Source organism: Melitaea cinxia, chromosome 30, assembly GCF_905220565.1.
Source record: "Melitaea cinxia chromosome 30, ilMelCinx1.1, whole genome shotgun sequence".
NCBI lineage: Eukaryota > Metazoa > Arthropoda > Insecta > Lepidoptera > Nymphalidae > Melitaea > Melitaea cinxia.
In genome coordinates this window covers 1,897,816-1,919,862 of record NC_059423.1, presented here as the reverse complement: position 1 = coordinate 1,919,862, position 22,047 = coordinate 1,897,816, and the positions used below count along the sequence as shown (strand labels likewise).

The following is a 22,047-nucleotide window of genomic DNA, read 5'->3' as shown; positions in this document are numbered from 1 at the left end:
TCTTTTTTAATTTAGTGATGTAGCGTGGTATTTTCCCCACTACGTTTATAAAATTTTATTCCAACAACTTAATGTACATCATACAACTCATTAAATGGCAAGATAAATTACCACCGTTTTGGGAAAGAACATACATCGTTGGGAAGAAATGGCGCAAGAATGTATAGGAAGTGCTGTAAAATGACAATATCCAAAAAAAAACAAAAAAAAAAACTTTTTAGTTCTGGGTTCAATCCTAGATGTAGCGAGTCTGCCAAGAATGGTGCTGACTCGCTCGGACAGTGGTTTTCGTCGGAGTTCTGCTTCCTCTGTCGATGGGATGTTTTGGGGAGCAGGTTCGGAGTCCGATGGCAACCAATGTCCGATGACTTGGGGAAGTCGGCCGTCCACCAAATCTGCCCGGGTAGGTGCGTGCGGTGTCCGCCGTGCGCCACCCAAATGAAAAGGGCCTTTAGAGACACACTGCGGGGGTTCACAGAAGAATTCGGACTCCTGCGACCCCGGCACAGGCGATAAGGGTGGACACCGTGTGGTTTTAGTGGGTAGACTGCCAGGTAATCGGCAGGAGTCCAACATACCCCGGCGGCCGGGCATGCGTAACCATTTCCACGTAAAAAAGGCGATATTAAATACAAATATCGATTATACTACTAGTCTGTAGCATATTCTAAATAATTATATATATAATTCTCGTGTCACAATGTTAGTTAAAATAATCCTCCGAAACGGCTGGAACGATTTTTATGTAATTTTATGTGTATATGGGGTAGGTCTGAGAATCGGCCAACATTTTTCATACCCCTAAGTTATAAGAGGGATATTAAGGGGGTTAATAACATATAGGGCAAAACAACGTTTGCGGGATCAGCTAGTAATTATATACCTTCCAAAACTCCATTGTAATGGCAAAATCTTCAAAATGCTATAATAAATATTTAAAAGAAAAATACAATATTTTCGTATCAGTTATGTCAGTAATAACTTTATGTAAAAAACTCTATATGTATAACATATCACAGATACAAAAATAATATTGCTTTAGTCTCGCGGTACATTACAAAACATAAATAAAAATATTAATTTTTTTTGTTTCACTATTAATGACTATAACCAAAGAATTATTATTATCTTTCATTCTTAAACATTATTTTATCTTTATTAAGAAAATAAATAATAATATGAATGTAGTTGGGAACACTGGAGTAGAGAAAAAAGAAAAAATAATACGGTGGATCTTCAAGTTATTGATAAATTTCCTCTGATATGTTAAACTTATAAAATCTATATGTCATAGTATATTTGGACTCTGAGTGTACTATTTCCTTAGCTTTTCGTTGAGCCACTCGCTTGTAAGTTCATCAATTTCTCTAACTTCTAGAAGTCTGGGCGCTCCCACTTCAGCGGCCAAAGCTCTTTGTGTACCTGCGTACATTACCTGGAAACAATACGAACAGAAAATTACGTTTACCACAGCCGATGGATCCAAAAAAAAACCAATTACTTTTATAAAAATTTATTAATATAGTGAAATTTAAAATAAAATTTATTTTAGGTAACAATAGTGCTCGATGCTAGAGCCTCTATATAATTAATTTGTTATTTGTCAAAAATGTAAAAAGTAAAATATGAGAATGCTGATGATGGTCTTAATTGACGTCATATATTGCAGCGGCGACTCGTGGCGACGCGCGGTATCAGCGATTCCCTTGTAGGCATTGTACGTACCACGTATCAACATAATAAATCATAAATAAATAAATATCTATAACATACATAGACAGTCATCTGTTCCTAAGGTAAGCAACTCAACGCTTGTGTTACAGTTAACAGCTAACTATTAAGGCTTCTTTTTTGATATATATATATATATATATATATATATATATATATATATATATATATATATATATATATATATATATATATATATAAATAAACATTATACCCAGACTCAGGCGGGAATCGAACCCACAATTTTTATGCATAATTAAAAAAAATATATCAGCATTCTGCACTCCTTCATATAAACTATAAGTGTGCGGGATTTCATACTCCTCCGTCCGCGCAATTTTCATAAAAAGGGGTTACAAAATTTTTGCTTCCTATATTAATTAGCACTACATACAAAACCATGAAAGGTTAATTATCAATCATTCAAGCATCGTCTATAATTACTAACTAGACTTAGGTACGCATGAAATTGGAATGGTAAAGGCAATTAATTAATGGTGCAGTTTCGTAGCGGCATGCGCACGAGTAAGCCGTGTTTTTATAACGCAGAGTGTTATAGCAGTCCTTTGTTTACTCGGTCGATGCAACTATTTTTTTTTGCGCCTCGCCTCAGCGAGCGAGGTCCGACCCGTCCTACGGGCCGCCATGCAAATTGCTTACTTATTAGTAAGACATTATGAATGAAAATGAGAATAACAATATGAATGTGGAGGACGTTGTTATTATAAACAAGACGAGCAACGATATAATAAACGAAAAAATGTTAGCGACGGAGACAGGGGCGTATTACCAAGATGAAGACGGCGAACAAATGGAAAGATCATTCAAAAGAGTAAGAAATGAGAGTGAAAGTGAATGGATTACAGTTGAAAGAAAGGGTAAAAAATTGAAAGAAAGTGAAACAATTGAAATATATATATCACACACGGAAGTTATGCCAAAACAGTTTGCTTTTGCTAAAATTTTAAAAGAAAATAGTATTCAAGATATTATTAGAGTAAAATATATTAATCCATACAAAGTAAGAGTAGATCTTATCAATGAAGTTAGTGCGGATAAGTTAGAGCATTGCCAAATACTCTTAAATATGGGATGGCGAATGCAAAGGTCGATGGAGAGAAGTTTGTCGTATGGTATTATAAAATATGTTGATTTGGATTTAACAGATGAAATGATTTTGAACAATATATCATGCAATGAGCCAGCAAAATTAATTGCGGTAAGTCGTCTGAATAAGAGAGGTCCAACAGAGGATAAACGCTGGATACCTAGCGAAGCCGTAAGACTATGTTTTAAAGGTGCGTATATTCCACCATTTGTATTTGTAGAAGGCCTAAGAATAAAAGTCGAACGTTACATATTTCCAGTGACCCAGTGTGCACAGTGTTGGAAGTTTGGTCACATTACAAAAAGATGCCCATCAAAAAAAGTGATTTGTCCAAAATGTGGCAATAATCACCCTAATTGTGAAACTACTTCATTCAGGTGTGTGAACTGTAAAGGGAACCATATGGCGCTTTCCAAAACATGTTCCCACTATTTGAAGGAGAAAAAATTGAGAGAGATCATGAGTGAGTTTAATTGCACCTATTGGAAGGCATTAACTATTTATGTTGCCCCCTCACAAGAAGATAGTGAAGAGATGAATTTTGAACACTCACAACAACAGGAATTATCCCAAAAACTACCCCTAAGCACTGATACACCATTGCCTTGTGCTCAAAGTACGTCTACTCCTGCATTTTCATTCGCAGAAGCGTTAAAATCTAAAGGACATAAATCGAAGCCAACAAGAAAACTTACAAATGAGCACAAACAACAACAGCAACGCAAACATCACGATTTCGATTATACTTCTCAATGTGAAATAGTTTCAGACAACGAAGAACTTCTTACGAACCAGGACTTCAGAAACTCAGAATCTGAACCAAATAGATCAAGGAACGTTTCTTTCGGTGAACTCATTTCTCGTGTCAAGGATATGTTGTTTATAAGAGATGTCACAATGCCAGACAAAATAAGAACAATAATTAAGTTGTGTATTGAGTGGTTAATTTTATTAGTTGTTGATAACGTTGCGGACTGGCCGTTGTTGAAATGTATTTTAGATTATTTTAAAGATGGATAACACGAGTAAATTGATTAAGCTAAATATAATCCAGTGGAATGCCCAAAGCCTCCGGCCCAAATTGCTATCATTTGAAAATTTACTAATACAGGAGAAAATTCATATTGCTATTGTTAGTGAATCGTGGTTAGTTCCTGAAAGTACACTCAAAATTAAAGGCTATAATATCGCGCGCCAAGATCGTGCTGACGGATATGGAGGTGTCGCAATTTTTACTCACAGGTCTATTAAATCTCAAATATGTGTTATTAATACGACTAACCCAGGAATAGAAGTTGCACACATTAGGGTTTTTAACTGTGATAAAATTGAAAACGTAATTTCTTTATATTGTTCCCCTTCTGTTAATACTTCCCAGGCTGATTGGAATTCTGTGTTTAATATATCGAAAATGAAAACCTTAATATTAGGCGATTTTAATGGTCACCATACAACATGGTCAACCAAATCTGATCAAAGAGGCATTCAAATATTTGATGCAGCACTAGACAGTAATTTCGTAAGTCTTAATAACCAGGAAGCAACCCGAATAAAATTAGTTAACGGTACCTTACAATCAACTTCTCCGGATGTATCTTTTATCTCTTCAGATATTGCGTTAAATTTTAAATGGAATGTCTTAAATGAAACTTTAGGTAGCAATCATCGTTTTATTAAAATATCCACGATTATTAAAGCAATTTTTAATAACACTAAACGTAGAATCTATAAAAATGCGGACTGGCAGTCATATAGAAATATGTTAGAAAAACTTTTTTCAAATTTTGTGATCAGAGATAATTTACAACATTCTTACGACGCTTTTATTGACCTGTTGAACTTAGCAGCTAATTCGTATATTCCATATATAAAGACTAATAATAACCCTAGTACAAAATTCATTCCGAGACATTATTGGGATGTGACACTTTCAAAATCTGTAGCAGAACGTCGTCTGGCTCTTTCGAAATTTCGTAGAAATCCAACCCCAGAAAAGCTAAAAGTTCTTCAACAAAATATTACTTGCACCCAGAGATTAATGCGCCGATGCCTTAATAAATCGTGGAACTCTTTTTGTTCTTCTTTAGATGAAACGTCTACTCAAAATGAAGTTTATTGTAAGATGCGTTGGTTTAAAGGAATATCTAATGATAAAAGGTTTATTAGTAGTAATTTGGCAACAGAACTGCTAAGCTCTTTAACTCCTGATTATGTTAGTTCACAAGCCCCTAGTTTTATCTCAAAAAATACAATTTTAGAATCTGAAATTACAATGCAAGAGTTAGAAAAATGTTTAAAACGTAAGGACACTTCTCCCGGATTTGACGAAATTACATATTCTATGCTTAATTTTTTACCAGAAAACGGAAAAAGAATCTTATTAAAGTTATATAATAGAATTTTTAGGTCAAATTTCATACCGAATCAATGGCGGGATATTACGATTATACCGGTACCAAAACCCGGACGAGACTGTCGGTTGGTTTCTTCTCTAAGGCCAATATCAATGATATCGTGTGTATGTAAAATTTTTCATAACATTCTAGTCAAAAGACTAGAATGGTTTATTGAGAAAAATAAAATCATAGCAAATTGTTCTACGGGTTTTAGGAAAAATCAATCGACTTTACTGAATCTGTCCGCTGTTGTAAGCGATATTCAATGCGGATTTACTGAAAAACAAACTACTGTTGCATGTTTTATTGATGTAGATAATGCTTACAATAATATTGAGTTGGTTAGCTTAGTAAAGTGTTTGGATGGTTTGAATGTTGGTGCTAGGATTAGCAGCTATATTTGGAATTTTCTTCAGCAAAGATGGTTAACAATTCGAGGGGATAATTACACGATCAGTAGACAGACCAACCGTGGCTTGGCACAGGGTGATCCTTTATCTCCATTGCTATTTAATATTATAACAGCACATATTTGTAAAAGACTCTGCAATGTAGTTTCAATTTCACAATACGCGGATGACTTTGTGTTATATACCAGATCTAATCATATTCATCAGGCGGCCGAATCGTTACAATTTGCTGTAAACTTAATAGTTAAGTTACTTTCTCAAATTGGTCTTGACATATCTGTATCGAAAAGTAAAATATGTTTGTTTAGAAGAGGATTTAATAAAAATAGTGTTGATATAAAAATTAATAGTCAGAAGTTACAAGTTGTAGATAGTTTTAAGTATTTAGGCGTTTGGATGGATCACTCACTACGTTGGGTTAAACATATAAACGAATTGGAACGTAATTGCGTAAGATTAATTAATGTATTTAAAATTTTAGCGGGACCAGGTTGGGGGGTGCACCCAAAATATTTGAGGCGTCTATAATTATATTTCTATAATAAGGAGTAGAATAGACTATGGAAATTTTCTTTATGACAATAGTGCTCAGGTACATCTTAACAAATTAGATAGAATTCAAAACCAATGTATGAGAGTAATTGGTGGGTTTTTAAGAACTACTGCTATTCATGTGATGGAATGTGAGGTTAACTTACAGCCTTTACGCGTACGGAGATATTTTTTGGCGGGAAATTTTTTGTTAAAATTAAAGTCTTTTGATAGCTACGGCTTAATTCAAATCATATCATCATTAAATGATCATTGTCAGAGTCCTTATTGGTTACATAAGAAAAAACCGTTACTAGTTTCAGTTTATCAAACATTGCTTGAGTTACCGATTCAAAATAGTACAGTCCTGGGTATGTTCTCGTTGGATACATGGATAGGCAGTATGGATTTATCTCCTGTGATTAGAACTACCGTTAATAATTTAAAACACGCGAAGAAATGTTACAGTTTAAATTCGATAAAATGTATAAGTGAACAGTATATATCTTCTATGTACTCTGGCTTCTATCAAATATATACCGATGGCTCCAAGGAAAACGATTACATAGGAGCAGCTTTTTACGATCCACAATTAGACTCTTTCGCTAAATTTAAGATTAATTGTATAACTTCGGTAATGTACGCTGAATTATTTGCTATTTTGGAAGCTTTGTCTTATATTGAATCATTATATGAGAAAACTTTTGTAATCTTTAGTGACTCAAAAAGTGCTCTTCAACATTTAATTAGTTGTACGTATGGAGGGCGTGGCATTCCATTGGCTTATACTATTTTAAATTTACTATGTAAAATGAATAGCGAAAGGATAAAAGTTATTATACAATGGATACCTGCTCATGTTGGTATAGAATACAATGAGGTGGTGGATGTACTGGCGAAGGAAGCTTGTTCTGAGGGTATTGTTTGTGATTGTTTACCACTATACTCTGACATGTTACATGTTATTAAGAAGAGATGTCATTACATCTGGAAGGAGTATTTTGATGAACGTTCACGGACAAAAGGCGTATGGTATAAGACTATCCAACCTAGTATATTTACTCGCCCATGGTTTGATGGTGCAAAGATGAGCATGTCTGATCTTGTTATTGCCTTCAGACTTCGATCGGGACACATTCCCCTTAATGCATTTGCTTTTCTTATGGGAAAGATAACTTCACCAAATTGCACGGAGTGCGAAAGAACAGAAGATGTCCATCACATTTTGACTGAATGTGTCCGGATTGAAGCCGAGAGAGAGGCTTTTTATACAAAATACAATGTAATACGTAGTAACATAGGGATTCATAATACTATCCTAGCTTTTCCTCTTAGCGAAGAAGCAAAAAAAATATATAAAATTGTACAGATATATCTTAAGCGTCGTGTGTAAGATTTAGTGTGTAAAAATGAGGGTGGCATGTTCAACCTGTGAACAAACCCTCTATAAAAAAATAAAGAGCAAAAAAAAAAAAAAAATTAATTAATGGTATTCATAGCCACAAATAAAAAAAAATGTTTTAAAAGTACATTTACAAATTATTACATGAAATCTGGAGGGGATGGGGTGTGGATCTGGATATATACTAGGGATTGTCAAACTACGGATAGGGATTACTTGTGAAAAATTGGTCTCATGCTAGGATTTTCGGGAACTTATCAATGTGTTACTATTGAAATATGTATGAAACATCGATAAATATGTGTTACTAACAAAATATTTACCTGGAGTTCCATATGAGCGTCTCGAGGTGTGTAGAATATGAAACACATGGGGAACGATGTTCGGCCGTCGCTGTGCTCCATTTTATAACTGTAAATTTATTTTATAAATAATTATTTGTTTGTTTATAATTGTGTTTGCTCGCAAACGAAAAAAAACCGAATTCAATTACATCGAGTAATACAACGTAGATCGACGAAAAAATAGTCAAGTAACTACGCGTTATCAAAGATTACTCAAAAAGTAGTTGTCAGATCTCGATAAAATTTAAATGTAACCACATGATAAACATCAGCTTTTGATTAAATTAAAAATTATGAAAATCGGTACACCCAGTAAAAAGTTATGCGGATTTTCGAGAGTTTCCCTCGATTTCTCAGGGATCCCATCATCAAATCCTGGTTTCCTTATCATGGTACAAAACTAGGGATATCCACTTTCGAACAAAAAAAGAATTATTAAAATCGGTACATTCAGTAAAAAGTTATGTGGTATAATACAACGTAGGTCGACGAAAAAAGCGTCAAGTAAAAACGCATTATTAGATATAACTCGAAAAGTAGTTGTTTAATCTCAAATAAATTTAAATGGGACCAAATCACACACACCACCTTTCGATTAAAAAAAAAAATTGTCGATATCGGTCCACCCGGTCAAAAGTTCGGATGTAACAACATAACATTAAAAAAAAATACAGTCGAATTGAGAACCTCCTCCTTTTTTGGAAGTCGGTTAGCAAAAAACCAACCTACTACTTTACATCGACAAGTATCGTACAATACACATTACGCTTCAGCCTGTAATATCCTACTGCTGGGCATAGGCCTCTTTCCCCGTGTAGGAGAAGGATCAGAGCTTAATTCGCCACGCTGCTCCAATGCGGGTTGGCAGATATATTCAATACTATGAGCAACGATCGCTATTAGGTGTATATGATAACAACCGGAACCGATGGCTTAACGTGCTCTCCGAGGCATGGTGGGGAGACCCACAAGGACTGCACAAACACCCAGACCACGGCAAACATCTGTATGGCCAGTACAAATATTTGTCATGTGCGGGGATCGAACCCGCAACCGCCAGCGCAACAACCACAAACCAGCGCTGTGACTGTTGCGCCAACGCGGCTCCTAAAATACACATTATTTGGGGATAATACGAAAACTACTTGTCAGATCTCAATTAAACTTAAATGAGACCACAGGATAAGCGCTAACTTTCTTATTCGTGGAAGTCAATTAAAAATAAAATAAAATATATTTATTGTTTACAATTGAAAAAAAAAAAACAGTTCCATAGAGATTGCGAACAATACAGGTAGCCACTCAGCATTTGCCACACCATTGCAACAATGGTGATACGCTGATTATCAGCGGCTTCTCATTGTCACTCGCTTGCAGCGACATTACTGACAGTACTTAACTAAATATACATTTATATAAGTTATAGCATACTTAACTTACTTATTTAACTAAATAATAACGCAATTATTTTATTTCGGTCCAAATGCAACAATGTAACTATACTTGTAAATATTATAAAGGGAAACCTGTTATTGGCCTTATTTTTTTTGTAATTTAGTTATAGTATGTATTAACTGAAACGCTGTTGGTTTTCTTAATAAATAAATAAATAAATAAATAAATAAATAAATAAATTACATAAAACGAAAACAAAAGTAACATCTATTCAAGTACTAAGCCGCTCAAAAAGCAATCTCTTCCAGGCCAACCATTTGTATCTCGAAGAAGATAGTATTTAAAAATAGTCAGTCCAGGATTATTTTAGGCAACCCATTTTTAATATATTATCTAATATACTTAATTATTTTAAAGTATGTTTCATTCTATTATCAGCTCGGTGAAGATCGACTTAGGTACCGATCTTCTACTATTACAGAAGATCAAAGCGAAATAATACTGTTTCCTGTTAGTGAGTAATGTGACCAGAGCTCCTGGGGGATTGGAGATAGGGTTGACAACGCGCTTGCGATTATTCTGGTGTTGCAGATGTTTATAGGCTACGGTAATCACATACCATCAGGTGATCCGTACGCTCGTTTGCCGACCTAGTTATAAAATGATATATAAAAAAAATACTATAAGCAGATCAAAACTCAATCACCTATAAACAATGAACCTCGGCTGGTGAGATGGCAAGATATCCTGAAGTTCTTCTAACTCCACATTTTCAAGTTCCTCATCTACTTCTAATGCTTGTTTCTCTCTGTTTACCTGAAAAAATATAACATGTACTTAAATAGCCTATTAAGATTCCACTGTTTGGTTCTTTTCTCCAAAGCAGAATGGAATTAAAGACTTGTATTTGTCATACAGTACATGGTGTAATTACACCATATTGGTTTTATAAATATATACTCATTATTATAAAGCTGAAAAGTTTGCTTGTTTGTTTGTTTGTTTAAATGCACTAATTGATGGTCGCTCAGGGACTATTACCTGAAAATAAAAATTCTTTTTGTGTTGGACAGCACATTTACTAAGGAATGCTATTTTTTCCTCAAATTGACTTGTGTTAAGCCACGTGGAACAGCTAGTATTGTAATAAAGATAATCATAATTCATCATCATCAACACAAGCTTTTCTGCTCAAAACCTGCAGCAGTCCGACTAGGGTAGTACCTCATCCTTACAGAAGATCACAGCTAAATAATACTGCTTTGAAATAATGTTGTGTTCCTGTGGTGAATAAGGTGCGAGCTTCTAGAGGGGGAATGAGGGGTACGGTCGGCAACAAGTTTGAGACGCTTCGGATATTCCAAGCGTCTATAAACTAAAGTAATCGCTTACCATCATGTGAGCCATACGCTTGTTCGATCTAGTTGTGTATTAGAAAAAACCTGAAATGTCTTCTAGTTCTACTCAGATTAGGTGATGTCTCAAAACCTATAAAATTTCATAGTATATTGAGGTAGGACATTGAATTTGTAATAGAAAAAATGTTTCTTTTAACTTGTGGTACTCAATGATTACTGTAATTAAAATGTAATCATTTTGAATAATATGAGTACTAAATGCAATTCGAATGATCTAATCATAAATATCTTTTTTAAATACCTTTTTTAATGTAGATTCAAAATAAAAATAAAAATCTAACAAATTTATATTTCTTTCCTACATGTATTGTATTGTATTGTATTTGGGCTCGATTTTCCACATTTAGACGCAAAGGTGGTCCATTATGCGTGAAAAGAGGGCTGACTAGTTCAGCCAGCCCAGCTCCTTCCAGAAGCTCAGAAGCCTCCTGGGGCGTTCACAGGCTTCTCGGAGCGTCCTAATTTCCCTAAGGCTGGTAGCCCGGTGTGCGGCCACTCCCTTGCATTCCAGGATTACGTGTTTTGTTGATTGAAAGTGTTTTGTTTTGTTGATTTGTTTCCTACATTACATACACACATTTCTTTAGTTGTATGTGTCAGTTAGAATTAATATTCCACTTTATGGACGTTTTTAGGGCTAAGAAAAATAGTATTGATTGGTTATGCAGAAGTATGTTGCCAGAGTAGCAAGTGCATTAAGTTAAAGTAAAATTTAAAAAAGGAGTAGAAAATGTTTTTTCATGTGAACCGTGATCTATCACATTTACAGAACCCCCCTTCTGAGAAACACAGTTAGGAGTCCAAACCCCTGTGCATTTATATTGTAATTTATTTATATATATCATGTGACAGTGCTTCTAAATAACTTAATAAAATAAAAGTACATAATAAGAAAATCTTCGGTGAGGGTGCCTGATGCTGAGATTAACTTTAAACATATTAACACCTTGGTAAATGCTAAAACCGTTGCTAAAATTATACAATCAATGACAAGGGGCAAATCTCCTGGCCACGATAGTCTCAGCATCGAGCACCTTCAACATGCGGGGTCTCGCCTTGCTGAGGTGATGGCTTTTCTTTTTAACTTATGCATAGTACATTCATATTTACCGCCGAACTTGATGAAAACGGTTGTGGTACCGATTGTTAAGAACAAAACAGGTGATACTGCGAACAGTTCAAATTATAGGCCTATCTCATTAGCAACAATCATAGCCAAGGTACTTGACAGTGTGCTTAACGCTCAGTTAGATTGTTATCTGCACATTCACGAACTCCAATTTGGATTTAGGTCTCAATTATCCACGGAAAGTGCAATCCTGAGCTTAAAGCATGCTGTCAGGTATTACACAGACAGAAGCACACCTGTTTATGCCTGCTTCTTGGATCTGTCGAAAGCATTTGATCTGGTCATCTACAACATCCTGTGGAACAAGCTACAGCAGGTAGGAATGCCTGCAGAATTGATTTCTTTGCTTAAATATTGGTATAGCAACCAATTGAATACTATAAAGTGGGCAAGCGAGTACTCGGAGCCATACAGGTTGGAATGTGGAGTGAGGCAGGGGGGGTTGAGCTCACCTAATCTTTTTAACCTGTATGTCAATGCGCTGATTGAGGAGCTCAGCAGCATGAGGGTCGGATGCCATATTGGTGGCGTATGTTTCAATAATATCAGCTACGCGGATGACATGGTGCTGCTGGCCCCCTCTGTCAGCGCAATTAGGAGGATGCTGGCTTTTTGCGAGTCATACGCTGAGACGCATGGATTGGTGTACAATAACAAGAAAAGTGAATACCTACTCTTCAAGGCTGGCAACAGACTACCGGAAAATATACCCTTAATAAAGTTAAACGGGACATGTCTTGTTAGAGTACACCAATTCAAGTACCTAGGTCACATTGTCACAGAAGACCTAAAGGATAATGTTGATATTGAGCGAGAACGCAGGGCGTTGTCGATCAGGACGAACATGTTGGCCCGCAGATTTGCTCGTTGCTCAACACCAGTTAAGATCACGCTTTTTAAAGCTTACTGCACTTCTTTTTATACGAGCAGTCTATGGGTCAGCTATACTCAGAGGTCTTACAACGCCTTGCGTGTACAGTACAATAACGCCTTTAGGGCATTGTTGGGGCTGCCGCGGTACTGCAGTGCCTCTAGTATGTTCGCGCACGCAGGGGTCGACAGTTTCCCGGCCATTCTGCGCAAAAAGGCTAGCTCACTTTTAAGGCGAGTGCGCGGCAGCCGCAACAATGTCTTAAGGGTCATCGCCGATAGCGGGGACTGTCCACTACTCAGGCATCTGTGTGACATTACAATGTCACTTTTAGTTATTAAGTACTAACATTAGTTATTAAGCTTTCATCTTTTATTTTTACTAACAATTATGGACCCTTTGTTGTCTGAGTAATAAACATTTTTATTTTTTTTTATTTTTTATTTTTATTTTTTTTATTTATTTTATAAGTAGTAATAAATACATAAAAACTATTTCACACAGAAGAATTCTTAATAACTGGCGCTTTAGAAAATAAATATTATTAATTCGAAAAAAAAAGTTACTAAAAAAATCTGAATTACTTTTTAATAGAGATAACAAAACGTATCATTAGCGATAATACTTGGCAATCTAGATGAGTGACTAATTGCCGGTAGTGGCTTTCATTTTTAATTCGAATTATTTTAGAGGAAGCCTGGCAAATGCAAAAATTTCATCATTTGAAAGCACTTTAAAATCGTAATTCTCCTTTAAATGATCTTATTATATTGAAATTGATTACTAATTAAGTCCATTTGACTTACAGGAAAACTTAGTAAACAGTTTCAAAATAATAATAAATGATATTACCTTTAGTATCAAAGCGGAATTTGTTGTGTGCTTCTGGAAACGAAACTTTTTTAATACTTCCCTAACATTATCGCCAATGTCGCACACGTTTACGTTTTGACCGGACATGTTTTATAGATAAACAATTAAACAAATTAACAAAAGTTTATATCAGTTCACGGTAACTACACCCCAATCCTATTCATGCGTCAACAATACATGACAAATTGACAACTGATTATGAAAAGGCTGGTGCTACCAGTATTGTACCGTAAAATGGGGTGAATAGAAATCGCGGGGTGAATAGAAACAAAACTGGAAGTTTCATTATTTTGTCTCTAGATTATCTATAGCTTATTATTGAAGGTTTATTTCTTCTATTAATTACACGGCAATATTTTTCCTTTATGCTAACAACACACAATTTTACGTAAAGTTTAATGGTTTAAAGAAAAAAGCCGTTAAAGTGAACGTGTGTGAATAGTGATTTTAGACCTTGCGAAAAGTTTTGCTCAATATTGAGTTCTTTGAAGATTTCACCCAGCGAATTGATTTATTTGGAAAGATAAATTTCTAATCTTTTAGGAATACAAAGATAAAGTATTAATATTCAATTATTTCTTTCTTATTTCTTGTGAAATCAGGATGCAGGCATTTTTCTGCAATTTCGAGGTGAATAGATACGAGAAAGGGGTAAATAGAAACGCCTTTAGGGTCAATAGACACGAAGAAAGAGGTGAATAGATACGAGTGAGAGGTTAATAGAAACGAGAAAGGGGTTAATAGAAACACGTTTTTTAGGGTTGTCTATCGTAGACTAGTTCATTATACTTAGCTACCTACGTGCTTTAAAAATATTATAAGTATCAATTAATTATTAGAAAACCATTTTAAGTAGTTATCTCTTTTTTTTTAAATATAAATTAATTATAAATTTTAAATTTTAATTTTTTTGAATTAAATATAAACAGGTACGCTACATCGTATTGCGTTCGCCATGCCGAGGATTTATAAACCAGATCCCCGTGGCAAGAAGTATACTAGGTATCCTAAAGAATTGTTCTTCTGAGCGATGCAGAATTAAAGAAAACATTGTCAAATACATTTGTTGAGACAGCATCAACGAAAACCATTTCTAGGCGGCCCACTTATTATAGGTGTGATGATGATATATTAAATGCTCTGATGGATTCAGATTAAATAGGTAGTATAACAAGTTACCAATTTAATTTCCAAAACTAAACCCCAAAAGTGAATTATATTGCTACTATAATCACAATGCTCCCAATTTTATTTTCAATTGTGATTTTTGATCTCATTTTATAGAAAACCTTAGATTATTTACCAAATATAGTTTTTTTTTTTTAGAATTTTATAGTTTATGTTAGAATTAAACATTCTTATATTTTTGTTATTTTTTTAAGCTTATTTGCTTGTAAAATATACTGCTCATGTTTATATTCCTAAATCATTTAATTAAATGTTCCTGAAAATCTTAATACTTATATATATATATATATATTGATTTATAAAATATATACATACATTTATGTTGTCTTTGTTCTTACTTATTATTTCAATAAATAAATTAAAGTTGAATTTGACAGCCCTAGTGTTTTTTCTCTATTCACCCCTTCTCTCGTGTCTTTTGACCCCAGTTTCCGGGTAAATAGAAACCACCTACTTTTTCTCAATTTACAAATAATAGACATGATTTCGCTAATTTTTGGGATTCATATTTGGTATACTACAACACGACTCACAATTTCACAATGTTTTATTAAAGAGCTTCTATACAAAATATGTAAGAAAATCAGTGTTGAAGTTGAAAGTTGTGTCTATTCACCCCATTTTACGGTACCTATTTTTTCCTAAAACGCGTGAAAATAGTACTCATGGAGCATAGAGAGATGCTCCATGATAGTATTAATCTACTAAGTATATGAAACTCAGTGATGGTATGAAATATGGAATCATAGTTTAAAAAAACTTATTAAAATAAAATGTTATTAAATCATCATGATATTGTCATTTTGAAACATCCATTTAATTTAAATTTTTTAGTTTTTTTTCTAATAAGAGTTTTGTGTAGAACTTTGGAGCTACAGTTTATGTAAAGAACGAAAAATCCATTTAATACTAATTACAGTATGTCTATAATGAAAAAAAAGCTACAAATTTAAATTATTATAATAAATTACTTATTATGTAATTTTATTCAGTTGAAACGAAACGTTTTAGGAAAAATGACATGTAGGGTGCGTTCCACTGAACGACCGCAGCGATTGTAACGTCCACTTTATGGTTCTACCTTAGGCCCGTGGTCATCGCGAGCGATCGCTCAACGTCATACATGACGTCACTGCTTGCGACCACATCGCACTCGCTTCACTCACAATATATATATATATATATATATATATATATATACTTTATTGCACTCAAAAAATACATGTAAAAACAACATAATAATAATGTTTATGGCAAAGGTGGACTTATCTCTAAAAGAGATTTCTTCCAGTCAACCCATGGTCATGAGTAAGTGTTTATTATAGCGAGGCAAACAGTGCAAGAAGATTTACTAAGAACAAGAAGATATATAGGTGGGTCAGAGCTGACTTTCATCATAAAGTGGCGAGAATTTGAAAAAACAACTGTTAGTGTCAAATTGTGAATATCATCAGATCTTGAAGAGCTTTCCGAGTCATTATCTCTCATTCGTTTCATCAAAAATGCAACGATACATTCACGGGAATCTATGTTGAATTAAGTTTTACTCCAATCCATGCGAAATATTTACTCAGAACCCCCACAGCTGCCGTGTTTTTATCGTGGGCATCTTTCAATATATTGTAAGCATACAGCGCTCAACTATGCGTTCCACCTATAAAATTCACCTATAACGCCCGTGACGTTTTTACGTTAGTGGAACGGTAATTTCAGTGGTCGTTGTATAAACTTTATAGCGTTGCGGGTCTTAAGTGGAACGTAGCCATTGTAATAAAGGCTGTCAAATACACTGACAGCATACTTAATCAAATCAAAATTCGTATCAAAAGAATTCTAATAAACATAGAATTCTGTTATAATATAACTAATTCTGATACAGAATAAAAAATTAAATAAAGTGTGATGAAAAAGTTTTAATTCCTGTGTGTAGTGTGGCTTTAATTTTGAGCTAACTTTGCTATTTGTAAAGTATTGGTGTATTTTTAAATTTATCTTTATTCCGCGTTTTATTTGCGATTGTGGCGTCTATGTGGCCTATTTAGAGGTCAGTAACTTTTATTATACGACTAATGTAAGTTACATTAAGTTTCATATTTACATTTAAAAACAATTTCAATAAAATATACATTTAAAAATACTTTCACTGTTTTGACAGATAGTATTGTCAATAAAAAAAACGGGTTGGAAAGTAAAAGGAGGCGTCTGTCAGGAGTTTTTATATATTTGAATTTTTGTTCTTTTTTAATTAATTAAAAGCTACTATTTTATTTTGATAACCTTCTGCTAAAATACCAAAACATTCTTTGAAAGAAGATAATCAACTAGAAAACTAAGTTTACTATCAATTTTTTTTTACAAAACATGGTTTATAAATTGTATATTTTACTATTGTTTCTTGTTTACAGAGTAAAAGTCTGATGGAAATGTGATGAGCAATTAACAAAAAAAAAAAAAAAAAACCAAAATGGATGTACCAAGTGAGTATATAAATATACATTTTACAACATAAAACAATCCAATAACAATAATTGAAAAAAAAATATATATTTAAATTTAACTATACAACAAAAAAGATTTTTTTAAAATTGATTTATACAAAAAAAAGAAAGATTTTTTAACCTTAGTTTCATAACTAGAGGGCCATCCACAATTTTGCACGAATTTTACAATATTTTGACCCCTTCACAGTCCTTTTCACAGTTGGACACAATTATGACACCACCCCTGCCAAGTGTGACACCACTTATTTTGCAAACTGTACACCTAAAAATTTTTAAATAAAAACATTAGACATTATTTATTTGACTGATAGCACTTATTTTGCGCCCATATCCCCAATAACAATCAATTCTAGTCCTCTGCCCAAAGGTTGCCTCGAAGAAATCGCTGCTTTAGCAATAAGGCCGCCTGTTGCAACTAATACAAATTTATTATTATTTTTTTTTTTGCCTCATTGAACTTGTTTTGCTTTTGTGTTGGTGTGCAGAAGTGTAAATAAATAAATAAATAAATAAATTATTTTTACTTCCATTTAAATTATTTCTCAATAAAATCAACATCAATTAAACAAGTGTCAACATTTATGAACTAGTACAGGCGAGTGTTAATTTGCCAAAAAAAAAAAATTAAACTTTAGTTACTTCAGTTAGTTGTTAATAGATATGAAGTTGACATATATTATGTTTTAATACTAACAATTAAATATGTTTTGAAATGTGATGTAACAAAATTTTGGACCCTTAACCCTCACATAATATCACACTTTGTTGACCTTCTACTCCCAATGACTAGCCTGTTGGTACAGTTTGTAGTGTCCCTGCTTTCTGTCCTGCGAGTTGCGGTTTCAATTCCCGCCTGAGTCTTCTTACAGACAGAAAAAGAAATATGAAAAACAGTTGCTTCACACATTCAAGGCAAACATAAAACAGTTTTTTTTTTTTTTTAATTAACACATTTATTTCTGCTAGCTTTGTTATAATTAATCACAGAGTCTTCTCAGTAACTTGTCAAACACTTGTATTGCGAATGATTTGGTACTTCCCTTACAGATAAAATAATATTATAAAAAAAAATTAAAAATAAAGAAAGTAATCTTAATTTACTGTCATAATGGTTATGAATTGTATTTTTAAAGTATGTAATAATTATAATAACTGGATGATTAGTAATTGAGGTATTTTTGTTTAAGTTTTTTGTGCGTGTTGCGATTATTTTTTTACATTTATTGTTACCATAGGACTGGTGTGTCCTTGTAGGTCAAAAGAAAAAAAAAAAAATCAATAAAAGAAAAAAAGTGGATGATAAATATAATGACATTTTAAATAGCTTTTTTAAAATGATTAAGTAATTATGATCAACTTTGAATTTGCAAGTACTACTTATCTCACATTTGGCGGGAAAAAAAGTATAAACTAATCCTGGAATATGTGTACCTATTTATTGACAAATTTTGGTAAGGTGACCAGAGCTAGGGACACTGTGTGGACATTATTAAGAATATATTAAGTGGACAGCAAAGTTCTGATGTGTAGGTGTGCAGGTCCATAGACCATTGTAACTGCTTACCAAGCAAACTGTACATTTGTAAGCTATTATAGTGGTATAAAAATGGCTTTTAGCAGTCATAATTACAAAACATGATACCACTGATGACACTTGTGCAAACAACTTTTTTTATCTTTGTTTCAATTTTTTCTTTTTATTTGTTAAAAAATACAGTACAAAAGATGTCCTTCATAATATATTACATGTAGCAACATCTCAATAACGAAAGTTAGATAAAGTTTTAATTCAGAGCTTGATACTACCTACATTTCATATCTAATATGTCTGACCGATAAGCAATACAATTCATTTGCCCCTGATAATTTATCTACGACTGATAAAAACTAAATTTGTCATATTTGGCATTTAATGATATGACAAGGTCGCTGGGACAAGTTATAAACACTATTGAACGCCCCTAATCTTAAAAAATAACAATAATAAAATAACCAGTCAAGGTGAGTAAGGTAGAAAGATGGTAGGGTCGGCAACGCGCTTGCGATGCTCTGGTGCTGCAGGGGTCTATAGGGTTTCAACTGTCTATAGAGATCAGGTGGATTATACGCATGTTTGTCGCCCTAACCGTATAAAAAATAAAATAAAAAAGATGACTTCGAATAACTGTCAATTGAAAAAAAATTAGGTACCAATCTATGTGAATTAACTAACTAAACTAACTAGGTAAAGTTAGCATTTCGTGGACAATTGGATACCCATATCTCAAAAACTAATGCACCGATTTTGATGAAACTTAGATTGTTCCGTAAGTTGGAATATACATGATAATCAAAAAGGATTATCTCGATATGACTTAGTTTCCGAGAAATTTTTGGGCAAACATGCATAAATCTGCGAAACTATGCATGGAATGAAAGCGTAAATATATCACCATACTCAAATATTATCCAAAGCCAAAAACATCACATACTTATTGGACAAACAAGTTTTTATTACATCCTTAATTTGAATTTGGTTACCAACCACTGCCAACCAACTACTGTCAAATCTAACGTGACAAAACGCGACGAGTTCCCGAAACGTAAATTTACGCGACAATGGTCAATTTGTCTGACAAACGATGACTATTGCGTATTATTGAGGCATGAATTGATGACGCTTATCGTTTGCATACGATAATGAGTCAGGGAAAATGATTTATCGTTTGACGAAGTCATTAAATGATAATTAAAACGTATATTTAAAAAAAATATAAGAATATAGCCACCCCCTTTCTTCCCCGGTGTCGTAAGAGGCGACTAAGGGATAACACGGTTCCACTACCACCTTGGAATTTAAAGAGCCGACCGATGGCGGGATAACCATCCAACTGCTGACTTTAAAATACACAGACCGAAGACGGGCCGCAGCGTCTTCGGTGCGACAAAGCCAGCCCTGCGGTCACCAACCCGCTTGCCCAGCGTGGTGACTATGGACAAAACACATGAGTTCACGCCATTTTTGGCGTGAACTTGTGGAGGCCTATATCCAGCAGTGGACTTCATTAGGCTGAAGTGATGAATTTATTATTTACTAGCTGTACTTGCGACTTTGTTCTCGTGGAATAGTGACTTAACATGTTCATAGTGATTCTTTAAATTGGCATAACTTTTTATTTATGAACCGATTGACATGAAATAAATACAATGTTAAGTGAAGTTTACCACAATATAGGTGTTAGTGAAAACCGCATCTAAATCAGTTAAGCTTTTTGCGATTAGCGTGCACAAACATATTACATTTACATTTTTATTATATTTATTGATCTGTAATCTTCTGTAAAGTAGAGATACTCTCCCAAGTCGGTCAGTATTTTCTGCTGCCTCCTATCTCAATAACTACATATACATATATAATATCAATTATAATAATTGTATTGTTAAAAAATAGTCAACTAAAAACGCGTTATCAAAGATTACTCATAAAGTAGTCATCAGATGTCGATCAAATTTCAATGGCGCCACAAGGCACCCATCAGCTTTCGATTAAAACAAGATTCATCAAAATCGGTACACCCAGTAAATATTATGAGTTATAATACCACGTATGTCGGCAAAAATAGTCAAGTAAATACGCATTATTAGATATAACTCGAAAACTACTTGTTCGATCTCGATTAAATTTAAATAGGACTATATGACTCGCACCATCTTTCGGTTAAAAAAAAGAATAATAGAAATCGGTCCATCCAGTAAAAAGTTATAGGCTACATAAAAAAAAAAAACAGTCGAATTGAAATCCTTATTTTTTTTTTATTGCAGTTGGTTAATAAAGTTTTGTTTGTCATCATCTTTTTGTATTTTTCAGGTGATACGACGGAAATGTTGGAAAAAGATAAGTCATTCCGGTAAGTAGTTTTTATTAATTGCAGGTTTAAATTAGCTTTTTGATTCAAGTTTAAGTTTCGGCCCGTCGGGGCAGTAGTTTGGGGGCGTGAGGTGATGATGACGTCACGATGACGTAGCTCGCGAAGGCTGCGTTGACGATCGTCGGGGTCACCAGTTTGGGGCGGTGCAATGGGAGCAGGGTGTAATGTTCCTCATCCCTTATTGAAAAGGGAGGACGGATGTTGTGTCTGGTGGGCTACTGCCCCGAAGGTAGTCGGGTTCTTGTATATTCGGATAACTTTGATATCGCGATGTAGGATACGTCAGTTTTCTCTAGTTTGTATGTGGCGAGATAGATGGCGCCACATCTAGTTACTCCCTACGACCTTGCCCGTGTAGAAGGTAATCGCTATAGTTCTGAAATATATTTGTATATTATATTGTGTAACACATTCTACGCGAATTTTAAAAAAGACTTGTCGTCTTGACCACACAAGTTTTAAGAACACTCTTTGTGTAACAAATCAATGATGGTGATATCTTAAAGTCCTTTGTATCTAATAGTTTACGTCGATGAAAAATCAATCTAACTGGATCTCAAGTTTAGGAAAAGTCGTTTTCTTTATATTGCCTCATGGAAAAAGTCTCATAAACCTCATAAATACAAGGACTAATGCTGATCAAAATCTCACACCGAGTTATGAGACGCTATGAAAATTTGGTCTACATTTGTCCACACTATTATATGGAGGTTTATTAAATTTTTTCCATAGGATGTTTTCTAATGTTTACGCGAAATCCTCCCGTGACCATGGTTGCTGTAAATTATCCGAAACGTCGGGCATCTAAGAAATTTAATAAACCGCGATAAAATCTGAAAGAT

General features: G+C 34.0%; 1 protein-coding gene and 1 long non-coding RNA gene across 2 annotated transcripts; one reads left to right on the top strand and one right to left on the bottom strand.

The window, feature by feature from the left end:
* Positions 1–1,123: 1,123 nt before the first annotated feature.
* LOC123668243 (glia maturation factor beta) lies at positions 1,124–13,808 on the bottom strand. The gene is made up of 4 exons (XM_045602017.1): positions 13,588–13,808; positions 10,024–10,133; positions 7,902–7,989; positions 1,124–1,435 (listed from the first exon to the last, which is right to left on the bottom strand). The coding sequence occupies exons 1-4, from the start codon at positions 13,693–13,695 to the stop codon at positions 1,316–1,318; spliced, it is 426 nt and encodes a 141-aa protein (XP_045457973.1). The 5' UTR covers positions 13,696–13,808; the 3' UTR covers positions 1,124–1,315.
* A 2,733-nt stretch (positions 13,809–16,541) lies between these two features.
* LOC123668245 lies at positions 16,542–21,159 on the top strand. Its single transcript, XR_006745541.1, has 3 exons — positions 16,542–16,867; positions 17,202–17,273; positions 21,145–21,159. It is a non-coding gene; the product is annotated as an uncharacterized LOC123668245 (long non-coding RNA).
* The last annotated feature ends 888 nt before the right edge of the window (positions 21,160–22,047 follow it).

What these genes read in the sequence shown, in the direction of transcription:
- LOC123668243 (XM_045602017.1), bottom strand. Translation starts at nt 13,695, where the DNA reads ATGTCCGGTCAAAACGTAAACGTGTGCGACATTGGCGATAATGTTAGG. An exon ending in ATTCCGCTTTGATACTAAAG is followed by an intron (nt 10,134 to 13,587) that starts GTAATATCATTT and finishes ATATTTTTTCAG; the next exon opens with GTAAACAGAGAGAAACAAGC. An exon ending in CCGAGGTTCATTGTTTATAG is followed by an intron (nt 7,990 to 10,023) that starts GTGATTGAGTTT and finishes ATAAATTTACAG; the next exon opens with TTATAAAATGGAGCACAGCG.